Source organism: Aspergillus karnatakaensis, assembly GCF_047715665.1.
Source record: "Aspergillus karnatakaensis strain CBS 102800 unplaced genomic scaffold BJY04scaffold_9, whole genome shotgun sequence".
In the NCBI taxonomy this organism is placed as follows: domain Eukaryota; kingdom Fungi; phylum Ascomycota; class Eurotiomycetes; order Eurotiales; family Aspergillaceae; genus Aspergillus; species Aspergillus karnatakaensis.
The window spans coordinates 625,038-639,312 of record NW_027395721.1 but is presented as its reverse complement, the minus strand read 5'-3'; the positions used below and the strand labels follow the sequence as shown (position 1 = coordinate 639,312).

General features: G+C 52.9%; 5 protein-coding genes across 5 annotated transcripts; 2 read left to right on the top strand and 3 right to left on the bottom strand.

Annotated features, from left to right (window-relative positions):
* Window positions 1–19: 19 nt before the first annotated feature.
* Window positions 20–2,387, bottom strand: BJY04DRAFT_170760 (uncharacterized protein). The gene is made up of 3 exons (XM_073709232.1): window positions 1,814–2,387; window positions 1,325–1,740; window positions 20–1,270 (listed from the first exon to the last, which is right to left on the bottom strand). The coding sequence occupies exons 1-3, from the start codon at window positions 2,214–2,216 to the stop codon at window positions 230–232; spliced, it is 1,860 nt and encodes a 619-aa protein (XP_073574629.1). The 5' UTR covers window positions 2,217–2,387; the 3' UTR covers window positions 20–229.
* On the bottom strand, window positions 2,019–5,355 carry BJY04DRAFT_182088 (uncharacterized protein). The gene is made up of 2 exons (XM_073710285.1): window positions 5,018–5,355; window positions 2,019–4,950 (listed from the first exon to the last, which is right to left on the bottom strand). Exons 1-2 carry the CDS (start codon window positions 5,023–5,025, stop codon window positions 2,559–2,561), a joined length of 2,400 nt encoding a protein of 799 aa, XP_073574628.1. The 5' UTR covers window positions 5,026–5,355; the 3' UTR covers window positions 2,019–2,558.
* A 49-nt stretch (window positions 5,356–5,404) lies between these two features.
* BJY04DRAFT_182087 (t-SNARE syntaxin) lies at window positions 5,405–7,298 on the top strand. Its single transcript, XM_073710284.1, has 4 exons — window positions 5,405–6,094; window positions 6,148–6,329; window positions 6,381–6,941; window positions 7,005–7,298. Exons 1-4 carry the CDS (start codon window positions 5,836–5,838, stop codon window positions 7,038–7,040), a joined length of 1,038 nt encoding a protein of 345 aa, XP_073574627.1. The 5' UTR covers window positions 5,405–5,835; the 3' UTR covers window positions 7,041–7,298.
* Window positions 7,299–8,381: 1,083 nt separating this feature from the next.
* BJY04DRAFT_170746 (YoaK family protein) lies at window positions 8,382–9,727 on the bottom strand. Its single transcript, XM_073709231.1, has 2 exons — window positions 9,105–9,727; window positions 8,382–9,051 (listed from the first exon to the last, which is right to left on the bottom strand). The coding sequence occupies exons 1-2, from the start codon at window positions 9,466–9,468 to the stop codon at window positions 8,432–8,434; spliced, it is 984 nt and encodes a 327-aa protein (XP_073574626.1). The 5' UTR covers window positions 9,469–9,727; the 3' UTR covers window positions 8,382–8,431.
* A 3,428-nt stretch (window positions 9,728–13,155) lies between these two features.
* On the top strand, window positions 13,156–14,029 carry BJY04DRAFT_215260 (ClpP/crotonase-like domain-containing protein; the record flags this gene model as incomplete). The annotated part of the gene is made up of 2 exons (XM_073715434.1): window positions 13,156–13,581; window positions 13,658–14,029. 2 exons carry the CDS (start codon window positions 13,156–13,158, stop codon window positions 14,027–14,029), a joined length of 798 nt encoding a protein of 265 aa, XP_073574625.1.
* Window positions 14,030–14,275: the final 246 nt, after the last annotated feature.

Below are 14,275 nucleotides of genomic sequence, written 5' to 3'. Positions count from 1 at the left end.
CTGCATTTGATGACCAAAGTTTGTGAGTTATACAAGGGTGCTTTTGTACGGATTGGAATTGTTCAACTATCGAAACAGAGCCAACTCCTTTCTGCCAAGAAGAAAAAAGGATATAAATAGTCGCTTGCTGGCCACGTAAAGAAGAAAGAAATACCCCGCAAAATATCCACCAATATACAGGGTATCACGTAATATCGTAGCGCATGTCGTATAGATTATGTGTTTAAGTTTATTGATGCTCCCACTCGGAAAACCCCAGAGGGCGCCACTCTTGGCCCGGGTAGGCGGTGCTGGACATCATAATTTCTTCACTGGAGTTATCGTCTGTTCGAACGGGGAGTTCAACTGGTGTTTCCAGTGAGTTGATTGCTCGGGCTCCGCTGCGGTGCGGATGGTTGGGGGAGGTAGGGTTGGTTTGAGAAGGAATAGGTTCGTCTGGAACCGTGGGAGGGTCGGGGAAGAGAGGGGCTCGCTTCTCGTCCGGAGTGCGCTGAAGTGTGCCATGTTCTTCTACGTCTTCTTGGTAAGTGGGCAGTCTGGTGCCGTTAAGAACGCCTTCGGTTTCTCGGCGCCAGGAAGCCGATGTGTTTGCTGTTGCCTCCTCAGTGTCTCCCGGAATGGTGATTTTCCAAGGAAGCTCTTGGTCGCCGACCCGACTGGTGCGGGGATTCGACGACCGGAAGGTGCCGAGTTTATAGGCGGGGTCCGTCGGGTCGTGTTTGGGAAGGTTCCGCTCTTCGGGCCGTGGTGCAAAGGCCTTTGGGCTTCGTGATCGGAGGTGTAGTTCCTGGGCATAGGTGCGGTCTTCGGAGCGACCTCGAGAGGGCGGCGTGCGAGGGGAAGGGAGAGGCGAGCTGTGTCGTGGGGAAGTAGCGCGGGGTTGGCGTTGTGGAGTAGCGGATGAATGGTATGGCGGGGACTGAGGCGAGAGCCGTCTCGGATCAACGGGGTAAGGGTCGCTCAATCTCGTACGATCTGGGCTTGAGGCGCTGCGAATGTGCTGGTGTGGCCGCGCGACGGAAAAGGTCTCCGGGGATTCGTGCGCAAAGTATCCTTCAGGGGGAGCGCGCCGGGCGTGGATGTTGTTGCGCCGGTCGGGGAGTGAGATGGAGCGCTCATGGTTCTCGATCGAGGAAATGGAGGAGCTTGCAATCCTAGAGTCTGGACTGGAAGCGACTGGCGCGAGGTACTGGCCGGCACTGGTGTCTGACGAGGACTGGAACTGCTTCGGTGGACCGAACTTTGCCTGGTGAGTGCGGCTGAAAAGACCCTGAGACAAGCGTCAGACATTGTCAGAGCTCAGCACAAGCGACGAAGGACTCACAGTCAGTTTGATGAACGGCTTCTTCTGCGGCTGAGCGTGTCTAGACTCGGGTTGATTGGTCTCCTTCGGGGTACGCCGAAAGCGACCAACGTTCTTCAGCTTCTCCATGGGGGGAAGAAGCAGAAGAGAGGTTCGGTGCAATGCGGGGTCCCGCGACGAGGATCTCTGTTCTGGCCGGTGGCGCCAGTCATGCTGGGGAGATGTTGGGATGGGGGATAGACGACTGCCAGTGCTATGCCGGACAGCCTCACGCTGAGCTAAAGGATTGACAGAAAGGTTCTTATTGTGATTCCCAGTCCCTTGGCCTGTGCTGTCACTCCAGCGCCGGGTTCTGTCGCCAAGAAGAGGCGGCTGGGCGTCACCCTGGTCGGAGGGAAGCGAAACCAACGAAGCACTCTGGTCGTGCTTGTCCTGCGCTGTCGGAGAAAAATCAGGAATCAGTCGCCAGTTGGAATTGTCAGAGGAGCGAGAAACTAGAGGGAAACTCACCAAGCTTCTGCGCGAGGGGCGGCGGCGGGGGGTCTAGATCGGTGTCCTGCAACCCCAGGGAGGAGACCGACGGCAGCTGGTGCTGCAGAACACGGGGCCGGCCTTGAATGCCGTCTGCTTGTCCTTCAGCAATGAACCGGGCGTCATCATTCTTACTGTTAATAATGGGACAGGGATCGCTGGGGCCTGCTGGGCGCTGCTGACCACCGCTTTGTCTGTTAGTGGGCACACCCGGCACAGGAGGTGGAACGAAGAGCGCTCCCCCACTCCTTGTTGTCGCTGCATTATTGGCACTTCGAGTCGTTGTCAGTGGTCTACTCGAAGGAAGATCATGCAGGTCCTGCGAGGGATCTAGGTCTAGCTCAAGGTCTGACAGCCGTATGGGCCTGTGATATCCACGCATCGATTGGAACCCCTACATGATCATCACCAGGATATTAGAGGCGACACAAGCCAGAGAACAAACGAGTAACGAAGGAACAAGAGGGTAGGATGAAAGCAGGCAAGGGGAAAGGTCGGAGACACGCTGTCTCGCAAACATCATCTCGTGTCACATTCTGTCTGCATTGAACCTCAAGATATTTCTCAATTACAACATGCCCTGGTATCAAAGGAAAAATAAAGACACGAAACAGAGTGGAATGGCAACGTGAAAAGTCAAAAATCAACATATACAGCCACGGACACCTATACTATTCCAACAAGACACAAGAATGAAAAGAGGGTGCTTAGAAGTGCAAGTAAATCAAGGCTCTACCTTTTCAGATCCCCCACCCTTCAGTTTACTCCGGCCTTTGGAAAAGAGGCCCTTGGCAGCCTTGCCGGCTTGGCCACCTAGAACCCCTGCCGAGTGCAGGAAATCCTTTGTTCCCTGATGTTGTTTCACGGTACCAAGGTGCGCTGACGGCCGTCTAATATGGCCCGAAGGTGAATGGGATCCATCCTGAAGCGAAGACGCCAGATTACCCAGGGATGACAGTTTGGGGAATTTTGCGCGAGGCACACTGTTCTTGAACTCGTCCGACAGTGGTTTGGCATTGCGCTCCACCACATCCGAGTGCTCTGGATGAGCTTGAACTGTGACCTGAACCCAATGACTCAAACCGGTATCGATCGCTGCAAACTGGTCTCGGGTCCGATTGAACGCCTGCACCCGTTCATCCGATGACTGCATCCCGAGGATTTCCTTGAAACCCAGCAAGCCCGACTCGACAGATGTAGACGGTATGCGGGCCGGGGCCTCTGCAAACGACTGGGTTGGGCTAGAGGATTGCCCCTCTTCGGCACGTGCTAGAGTCTCTGTAGTTTGGGACTGGATTGGCTGAACGGGCTCAATGGACTCATTGACATGGTCGCTTGAAGGAATGCTTGCAAAGTCCATCGCCACTGGCGGCACAACGGTGAGTTTGGGCTTCTCAGGCGCTGGTTCATCTCTTCCTCCTATATCTCCTGCCGTTTCTGGCACTTGGCTAGCGGGTGGTGTTACCACAGACTCCGGAAGGACGCTATCTTGAGAGAAAGGATATTGCCCAGGCATTGGTGGTGGACGAGAAGGCTCCGCTTGTGTGACAACAGGAGTGGATTCGTCGTCATCGGACGACTCTTCCCAGGAGAAGCGTTTCTTCAGTTTCGGCCGGGGGCCTTTTAAAGGAATAGGAGCAGAAGGCTCTGTCGAAGGAATCGCAGTCACCGTCGGGGTAGATGAGGTGAAAGGCTGGGGCTCCGAGGGTCCAGTAGGTTGCTGCCCGCTCCAATAACTCTCATACTCTCGGGGAATTAGAGTGTCTTGTCCGCTAGTCTGGGGTGGAGTTTGATCTTGTTGGTCAGAGGGGGTATTTTCTCGGCTTAGAGATCGAATGATCTCTTTCCTCAACCGGTCATTCTCTGTATCCTCGGGAGAGTTTTCGGTACTCATAGAGGGGATGATTACAGGAACATTTTCTTTGGGTGCCGTAGGCGGACCAGGCGCCACATTAGTCTGGACAGAAAGCGGAGCCGGCAGGTCTCGCTCGGACGTTTCTTGAGAAGGTAGTATAGTGTTCGACTGAGTGGGCTGAGATGACGCCTCCCAAGGAGATTCTGCTGGGGTTTCACCAGAAAGCTGACCTAATTCAGACGACGCGCTGGCATCGGGTCCGGCGATAATTGGTCTGCGAGAGGGACTGTTGCCAGGACTTGGAATACTCAAGTCTCGGCGATGCCCGGGCTTTAACACCACGTCTCCTTGACTTGGCGTTTCATTATTCTCGTTGGGATCTTCTAGAATTGTAGGAGTCTTGTCATCGAAAGTATCGCGACGGGGGATAATGGGGCTGATGCCCGTAGTGCTATCGCTATTCGAGCGAGCCACACTGTCAGCGACGGTACTTGGAGTCTCTGGCACATCGAACGCCTGGTTGACTGCCGAGCGGAAACCGAGTGAGGGATTGTGTTGGAGCTGGTGCGGTTGGCTGCCCGGATCCTGAACGTTCTGAGGGGTTGAACTGGGATCGCCGAAAAAATCAGGGTTAAAAGCAGACAAGCGCTTCACATCCGGCAATGAGAGCTCTGGAGCCTCGGCTCCATGTGGTATAGATTTATCGAGGCCTTCGGTTTCCGCCTGGTACTGCCTTGTGCCTTCAACGGGAGGGGCAGGGGCGCTGCTCGCATGCACCGGCAATGTAGAAGCCCGTGCAACTGGCGTGGGCTCGCTCGTCGCCGGATCGACCGGACTGGGCTGGCGAACATCCTGATCCTCTCGCATTCGCTTGTATATATCGGCTGGGCGCACGATTGATGCTGGGCTATTGCTGGAGGCTGCTGAACTCTCTGTGGGCATTGTTTGAACTCGCTCCATTGAGCGCGCGCGATCCATGCTGGGTAGTGGAGGATGCGATCGGTCTTGAGGAAGCGTGCTCGAGATATCTGGAGTACTCTGATTGGCACCTGTTCGCTGGTTTTGCGACTGTAACGGTTCATCGTCATATTCATACTCTCCGTACTCATCTTCGCCCCAGTCGTCGCCATCGTAAGAGTATTTCTTCGCTTCGACCCATCTCTTCGTCTTGGCTCGATTCACATTCGTTCTGAAGGATACAGGATTATTATCACGGGGTTGAGGGGAGAGCGGGCTATTGGTGTTAATTTGATTGAAGGGACTAAGAGAGGAAGTTAGTTAAGAAGTTAGTTGGGATCATGCAACCTAGTTTAGGCGACAAAACATACCCAGACATGATCAAGATGGCTGCATCCGACAGCGCAACAGGAATCCCACTCTAGTCAGTATAGACCAGCGATCAGCATGCACAAAATGCTGGGGGAATAGTCTTGCGCCGAGTCGTGTGCTGTGTCACAAATTGAGAAGCGGAGGCAGCAGTATTAAGCGGCTATGACGTGGGGGAAAGAGTGCTTAGGTTAGGTAGTTGGCGGCCAAATGTGATATATGCAAGTAGAGGAGAGCGCGGTAATAACTGTAAGTGCCGGATTGATAAGAAAAAGTGTCTGAGATGCAGAGCAAACAGTGCCGGTGGTGTGGTTCGAATGCGAAGCTGACTTGACGTACTACGCCGTAGTAATAAATCAATCAATGCCCCCCCTGAGTCTGTGAGGCTTGAGAACATCTGGGGCCAACCTCGGGTGGCTGGTGCCTAGAGTTGTGGCTGGTGAATGTGTGCTTGCAGATATAATCATGTGACTCCATTGGGGGGAAGGACGCCCGTCTTGGGACAAGTAGACTGCATCATCATCATCAACATCAACGCTGCTGTGTACAGCCTTACTTGAACCATCTTCTACAGAGAACATGCTCGCTTTATGATACACTCCTTGTATTAGTCACTCATTCTCAATTGTTCCACCACTACAACGTTCAAACCCCTCGGCGAACAGACACGTCTCCTATTGTTTCTCCTTATCGATTAGGACGGTCACCCTTTTCCCCGGCCCAGCGCATTTTATCCTCGATACGAAACCACGGACCGATACTCTGAACCTGTGGACAGACAACGACTCTTGCGCACCGACTGTCGACTGTGATCCGCGCCATGGCCGGCCCGTCGATTCAAGATCGCACCGGCGAGTTTCACGCCATCCTTGGACAAGCCCAGAAACGAGTAGCCTCGTCGAAAGTTGGATCTCAACGGCAGGCACTGTTGTCAGACTCGCAACGAAAACAGGCCAATGGTTCATTGGATGGGACCGTGGATGGAGGCAGGAGGGCTCGATCGGAATTTGCTCGGAGAGCGGCGGATATTGGGCGTGGAATCACAGCAACAACGGCGAAGCTGCGGAGGCTAGCGGAACGTGAGTGACAGCTTGGCGTGTGTATCTCAAAGGTTGGAACTAATTTATATTAGTCGCCAAACGAAAGACCCTTTTCGACGACAGGCCGGTCGAAATATCCGAGTTGACGTACGTCATCAAGCAGGATCTTGCGTCGCTGAATCAGCATATTGCCTCACTCCAGGCACTTACACTTTCACAACATCCAAAATCTACACGCTCAAAGGCGGATCAAGAGGGAGAGCACAATGATAATGTACGTAGGGTGCAGCGCGGCAACTGAGCGGTATAGACTGACGTTTGTTAGGTTGTTGTCTTGCTACAAGGGAAACTGGCCGATGTGGGTGCCAATTTTAAGGAGGTTCTCGAGGTCCGCACCAAGAACATACAGGCGTCGCGATCGCGGACGGAGAATTTTGTTTCCTCTGTCTCGTCCAAGTCTCAAGCTGCCCTAGACACCCAGCGCTCAGACTCTCCACTATATCCATCCGGACGACGAACACCACAACCAGGCGGGTCAGCAGATCTCTTGACTCTAGAACCCTCGAATCCGTCGCCGCTGGGGCTTCCATCCGTGCATTCTGACCAGCAACTTTTGATGATGGAAGAGGCCGAGTCGAGCAATACCTACATCCAAGCGCGTGGAGAAGCTATCGATGCAATTGAGAGGACAATCAATGAGCTTGGAGGCATCTTCGGTCAGCTAGCTCAAATGGTTAGCGAGCAGTCCGAGATGATCCAGCGAATAGATGCCAATACGGAAGACGTGGTGGATAACGTCCAGGGGGCGCAGCGCGAACTAATGAAATACTGGACACGTGTATCAGGCAACCGATGGCTGATTGCTAAGATGTTCGGAGTTCTAATGGTAAGCTTGACTCTTCTGTCTCAAGATCATGCCGGTTCTGCCAGACTAATCAATTGCCCTCAGATTTTCTTCCTTCTCTGGGTGTTGATATCGGGATAGACGCACCTATTATCTTCTAATAATGTATTACTAGCGGGGCGCATTTCGCCCATGCCCTTCATCAACTGACGCATGGTTTTTCTCATCATTGGCCTTTGCTTTTAGTCTCACCTTGCTTGACTTGGCGCAGCTAGATCTCGTGCGGATTTACTTCTCTGACAGAGTGCTTCTTTTTCTTCTTTTCAAGCACGCCTGGTGTATACTTGTTGAACCAGCTTATAGACTGACAACAATCTTCACGACTTAAGACAATCTTCGTACGCATAGAACAAGCTTGGTCTTTGGTAACTGCGCAAAATATTTCTAAATATCTAAATATACACCGAAGCAGTGGGGTCAGAAGTTAGAACCAACCTGCCTCGGCAAGCCCCTTCCGCCCATTCTAGGCCGTTCTTCAAGCCTCCAGGGCTCAAGGGCCCGACCATGCGGGGTGCCCTACCATCGGAGTCGCCCTCGAAGCCACCAGGTAACAGCGCCACACCGACTAACTATACATGCATGATCCAGAGTACGTCGCAAGCAGCAAGGCAGACAGCAACGCAAGCTGAACGCAGGGAACAGCAAAAAGCAAAGCAAAAAAAGAAAAGAAAGCGCCACTCATCTGGTCAACAAGATCCCACCAGAACCGAGAGTCAGTCTTTGGAGTATGTGCTGACAATCTTCGACGTTGCTTAGCATGGATAAAACAATCAACCAACTCCGCGGGAGAACGCGTGTCAGCAGCGCATGCGCAGCTTGGGAATTCATATCGGGCCTGATTTTCGGCATGACCGAGGAAATTGTAGTTTGCAAGTCTCGATGTGATTATGCATGGGAATTACAATTCCATCTGTCGAGCAGGCGGCCTTATCTATAGAGTGACGTGAGAGTGGATGCCGAAGGGTGAGATTGGGTTAGGGCTGTGCTGATCACGAACTTTGATTTCTGCTGGGCCTGGGGGGAACCGGCGATTACGGGACTAAAAGATATCCGGCAGTAGGCAGTCTAACTCTCATGGATTATTGCATAGTGACACAATTCTTATTGTTTATTCTGGCAGGTGACCGCTACTTCATGCTCAGGGGGAGCAAGGTTTGGGTGGCTTGCTTAGGGCTGGTCATGCGCTTGGGCAGGGGCGGAGTTTATGTTGACCCGCTGATTAGGGGGTTAGGCTGGACAAGCATTGAGAATTGTTCAACAGATGAATTTTGCATTAGGAATATGCTCTCGGAAAGACAACAGCTAGCTACCGTGACCAATCACTGACACGTGTTTGGTATACTCTATCGCTCAATCATACAGTCGTTAGATAAACAGTGGCATGAACCTCAATGCAGGAAACCAGTAAAAGATCATGGATGAAAAACATGTGCAGTGAAGAGAAGTAAAAGCAAGCAAGAGAAATTGTCACTTCAGACAGAACCAACACCCTCAACCTTCCTGCTGCGCTCCTCTCTCCAAACAAACCAACTAAGTGTAATGACGAGCTTAATGGCCATGGCAAACCAGAGGCTCGACGCCAAATTGGTCACTTTTGATAGTCCTCCTGCTGTCATGGCGCCCATGAAGAGGGCGAGGAATCCGCCGATCCGTCGGTTGCGTCTGGGGTTGTCTCTTAATGCAGCACCCAAGTTCGGATCGACGAGAAGATCGCAAAGAAGAGTGGTGAGCACAACAGTAGGCAGTTCATCGTACGACAAGACTCGAGACGCAACAATCTGTCCTGCAGCCTGGAAGGCAAGAAGGGAGATCGGTAATATCTGCATCCACTGGATGGGAGCGCGAGGGTCTTCCGGCTTGGGGTCAACAACTCCTAGTTGGACTAGAAGGGCAGCCGCAAGGATGGCGGCAGTCTGAACCCCAAATGATAGTATCAATGTTGAGCGGCGCCGGGCACCGAGGGCTCGACCGACGCGGATGAAGATGATGTTCCCGGCAATGAATACCGTAAGCGCGATGAGGGACTTGGCCCAGAGGTAGGCCGGGTAGGCAGGCTGTCCGGAGACGCCTAGAGCTATGAAGACGGTGTTTCCTGGAAGCGGTTAGGAGGCGTGCTCTTGATCTTGAAGTTTCTTGGTTGCGTACCTGTTTGCATGCTGGCAAAACTGCCCCAAGCATTGAATGACAGCCCATCGACGAGGCCACTGACAAAACCACACATGACAAGGAAGACATCGGTAAAGCGTGTGTCGAGGGTGCGTCCCATGTACCTAGAGAGGCTTGAGTGCCATGACACAGGCTCGTCGTCTGAGAGTGTGGTAGGGTTTCCGGCAAGAGAGACAGTGGTACTACCCCCGACAGACCACAGCCCGCCGGTGTCTTTGGGATCATATTGGCTTCCTTGTGGCGCTGTGGCAGTATCCCAGTATGTGAGGCGGTTGTTGCTAGGCTCTGGGGCTTGTGGGATGGATTCTATCTTCTCCGTCGAGGTGGCCGGAGGGTACTGCATGGTGTCGGTGACAAAAGTGGTAAAAGTAGACAAAATAGACTCTAGGGTGGACGGAAATGGTATGCCAAAGTATGTTTTAAGATTCTTTGTCAAGAAAACCTCAAGAGCTGCGGATCTTAGATCTGGTTTGAGTAGTTTGACAGATTCGGGACAGATTCTAACCAGCTGGGCGCAAGTGGCACTCAATATATGATGAGTCTGTCACCGTCTGGCTGGCGTTTCGGACAATCCCTCCCCTCCCTATGGGTCCCCGTCCAGCTGGGATTCGGCATAGGAGTCAATAGCGATAACGCCAAGAATAGATCCTTAAACTCGTCAGCCCAACTCCGACTCAGATCATAAATCCGAGCGCGTTCTCGTCGATCTGGCAGGGATCCGGAGTATAACCGGACACATCCGTAGACGCCCGCGTGTTGATGTTACACCGTTGCGTTTCAAAGCAGGCGTGTGAGTCGAGATCGCATAACATCCCATGAGCCATGGATTCGTGCATATGGCTGAACGGTGACGGGGGACTGGATGACCTCTCCCGTCCAGCGGGCGAGCCCCTTTCGAGGCTCTCCGAATCTCTTGGGACGCGGAAGCATCTCGATTTCTGAGACCCAAAGGGTGCGCACTTGGCATGGCACTTGGCGTACCGCTGAAGGCGTCACGGCCAGGCCCATTTTCCCATCAAGGAGTGATGTTTTGATCAAAAGCGGAACCAATCCGGATGGAGCCAACTCAAAGCGCTATTCGCCATGGAAGAGACTCGTTATCTTGCGGTCGATCGGTGGGGAACGCCAAGGACTGAGAGGTCAAAAGAAGGCTGATGTGATGTAGGCAGCTTCGTTCTTTTTCTTTTTCTTTTTTTTTTCTTTACTCATTTGAGGTCCGAAAATAGGAGGATTTGATGGTGGAGCTCTTGGCGAGGATGAGAGATCTTCATGGTGACGATAGCCGACGGACGATTTCCGTGATGGAGGGAGGAGGGGGAGGAGGGGGAGGAGAGTGGGAAAGAGGAATCTGGAGAAGAGGAGACCCGGCCCCTCGGGGAGCTGAACCGTCTGGAGAATCTGGGTCTCTGGGCCCGCTCTGTCTGTCAAGAGCGAGCAGAGCGAGGAGAGCGAAGAGCGCGAAGTCACAAGAGAGTCAGAGACGGAGAGAGACCGAGAGAAAGTAGTAGGGAGAAGGTTACGCGGTGGCGTGGCTGTGGAACAAACAGTCCCATCACCTGCACTGTGCTTTCTGTGCATATTTACTACTGTATAAACACTACAACACATACTGTACGCAGGTAAAACTGTTATTTCTTTATTCTTTATGGTTCCTTCTCTTTCAAACGACCGTATACTCTCATACTCTGTGAGCCGCCAAGAGACGATCGCCCGGTCTAGAGAGTCTAGTTGCTTTAGCAGCGTGAACCTCAATTTAAAGGCAGTGGCTTCCCGAGTGCTTGGCCTTGAGCCTGACGAGTCCCCTTGTCAAACAGGAGTCAAACACAGCCTCAGTAGGGTCGCCATGTGCCCTGGTCGGTTGGTCTTGGGCATACTCATAAGTAGATCAAATAAATACAAATAATAATACATCGAATTCCAGCGAGGCGGGACTTCAGCCTTCAGGGGTCCAGCACGGTTATTGGTACTCTCGATCACTCGGGAGTCGGGGCCCGGCGGCTACTTGGTCGACCCTTGACCGTTGAATCTATCGAGATTTCACAGATCCAGATCAGATCAGATTCATACCTACCCATTATTCAGATGCCAGATGGTGTATCCGTGATGCTCCGTTTGAACCCTGTCCTCCGACTCCGAATGACCTCGTGCCGACAACAAGACAGAGTTCAGGCTATGCTTCAGACTCAGTCTAGACAAATCAGGAAAATTGTGATCCATTCCAACATTACGCCAAGCAAGGCTCTCAAACTGCGCCAAGCCAACATTGTTGACTGTCACCTTTGCTGCCCACCGCTATCACAGACTCTCAGACTCTCAGACCCAGCAGCAGCAGCAGCAGCAGCAATGCACGGCTTACATCGTCATCAGGTGAAGACTTCAGCCATGCTGGATGGCTTAGACCACAGTCAAACCGGTAACTATACGCAGCTCCTCATACTTCCACCCCCACTATTGGGCAAGAACAAGCTTGGCGAGCTTCTTCTGTCGCCCTTCTGAGATGCAATCCCAGTTGGCGGTTGTGTCGATCCTCCAATAGACCCAGTGGGCTCTGGATCCTTCCAAAGGCAGCTTTGTTCTCTCTCTCCTTGTTGGTGCGCTTTGCTTGCCAGCAGCCGACTCTTTCCGACCCTGTCGGGAGACAGTTTTACTCCCCGTTGCTGTCGTGTCCAGTGACCGCAGCAACCCTTGAGCCTTGAGGTCATGATCACGGTCATGCTGCGATACACCGTACAGTTTCGCTTCAGTGCGTCATCGTCCTTGTTCTTATCATTGAAGTGCAATGCATTAACCCTTTTAGGCCTCGACTAGTCTTGCGAGTCCACTCATGATTCATGAAACCCAGCCGGTCTCGGCAGCGGGGCGGCGGACCCGGAGAGCCTATTCAGCAAGCAGAAACAATTCGGCGCGGGGTGGCGCTTTTTCGCTCGAGGAAACCCTATTCCTGGACTGTTGCTTCAGTCCGTTAAGTCTTGCTTGGGTCTTCGCCCTGATAAGCCGTTGACATAATCTTGCGGACTAATTGTGGGCGAGACCCGATGATGGCGTGGGAGGCTTTCCCGACCAATCATACTGCTCGCTGGAATATACTCCAGAGAAAGTAGCATCTCAACATTCCAGCAGAGCCAGCACCAACCTATCCCGGCATCATGCCGAGCCTTTGGCGGGGCTCTCGGGGTCACGCAAGGTTTCCTAGGCGTTTCATATCAGCGAGGACCCTTCGGAGGGTGTCTTCAGAGTACAGATCGCGACGGGAACGGATTCATGGAGGCATGACATGGTGGCAAGAAACCTGAGTCGTACAGTGGTACGTACCACTCTCGCCGCTTCCCCAGACGCCTACCCCCATCGTCCGTCTGGAGAAGCCCACACCGTGTCACCGTGTTACCCTGTTGCCGTGCGGGTAGTTGGGGGTTGCCCCCAGGCCAAGCCCTTCTTTATCCCAAAGAGGTAGTAGATGTTCTCCGACAGCAGTATACTTTCTGGCGGATTTGTTCAGTCCGCGGGTACCGGAGTAGCCCTTTGGAAGATAAGCGTAAGGTCAAGACGGGAGTGAGACGATCAGGTTTGCGGAGACACTGCACAGCATCGGAAAACGTCCGCTTGTATCCGTAAATTTAGAAGTTGGACTAGGCAACAGTTATCCGGTGAAGCCCTAACCGCCAGTACAAGGGGAAATACGTATAATCTGTACACCATGTTGGCAGGCTCCATCAAGGCTCAGCCACTTTCTTTCTCATGACTATTGTAATCAACCTCTCTGGACAGCAGCGTGCGGATATGAAGATAGGGCAGTGGGCCGTTTCTGTTCAAACCCCAGGATGGTCTATACAAACATGCGTTGCAGTACTGTTCTCCGGCTTGGAGAAGCGAATATTCTGGCTCTACTCTAGCTTCACCTCGGTTGAACCAGAGCCGAGCGGGGTAACCGTTCTCTAAAAATGAAAACACTGCGAGGAGTTGCGAAACAATCAGGACAAGGTATTTCCCCTGAAGATTCCATCCAAGGCATACGGCAACATCTTAAGACACGATGACAGCAGCGAGCATCCTCACAAGCATCACCCGCAGCACCCGTGCTTCGAGACCCATCGCAACAGTGACCGTCTGTCGACCCTCCAAACTAAACAGCCTGAATTCGTACCTCCTCAATACCCTAACCGATGAGATGCGCAGCCTCCCCGAAAAACACCTCGATCTACTTGCGGTAGTTCTAACAGGAGCTGGCCCTAAGTCCTTCATCGGCGGCGCAGACATCGCTGAGATGGCCACGCTGAGCACCTCAACAGCCGCCCGAGAGTTCATTACGAGAGTCCACAAGGCTTGCCAAAGCATCCGAGACTGCCCCGTCCCGGTGATCGGACGTATAAACGGGTATGCGCTGGGCGCTGGCCTAGAAATCGCAGCGAGCTGTGATTTTCGCGTTGCCAGTAGGAATGCAGTGTTTGGTATGCCCGAGGTATGCTATTCAGAATCTACGCCTTATACTCACCGTCGTCGAGGCATGCAGCTTTGTTGATGATCCACGCGATTAGGTTAATGTCGGTATTCCCAGCGTCGTCGAAGCAGCCCTGTTACCGGGATTGATTGGGTGGGGACGAACACGCCGATTCCTCATGCTCGGCGACAACATCCCCGCCGCTGAAGCCCTACAGTGGGGACTGGTCGAGAAAGCCGTCGAGCCCGAACATCTCGACCACGCGGTAGACGAGTGGATTCAACTCCTGGAGAAGAGTGGGTCGTGCGCCGTTCGCCAGCAGAAGAGGCTTATTCGGCAGTGGGAACAGCTGGGGTTGGATGCCGGCATTCAAGCAGGGATATCGGTGTTTGGCGAGTCCTTTGAGAGGAACGCAGAAGGACCGCAGATGATGTCTGCGTTTTTCAAGAGGAAGGAAGAAAGACGATGATTTTCTGGAGCGACCGTGCATTAACTACTAGTTAGCCTCAGCCTTGTAGAGATTGTTGTTCTGGTGCTCACCTCTGATTGAGCGAGGAAGCCTGACCCGCCCCAGCCACACCCGCCATCCCGAAATAGCACGAATGTCCAGCCACACACTAACCACATCAGGCAAAGAGTCATCATCAGACGCGTAAACTAAAACCAGAACTAGGCGCCAATTTATTCGCATAAGGCTGGTTTAAAGGTCTTCATT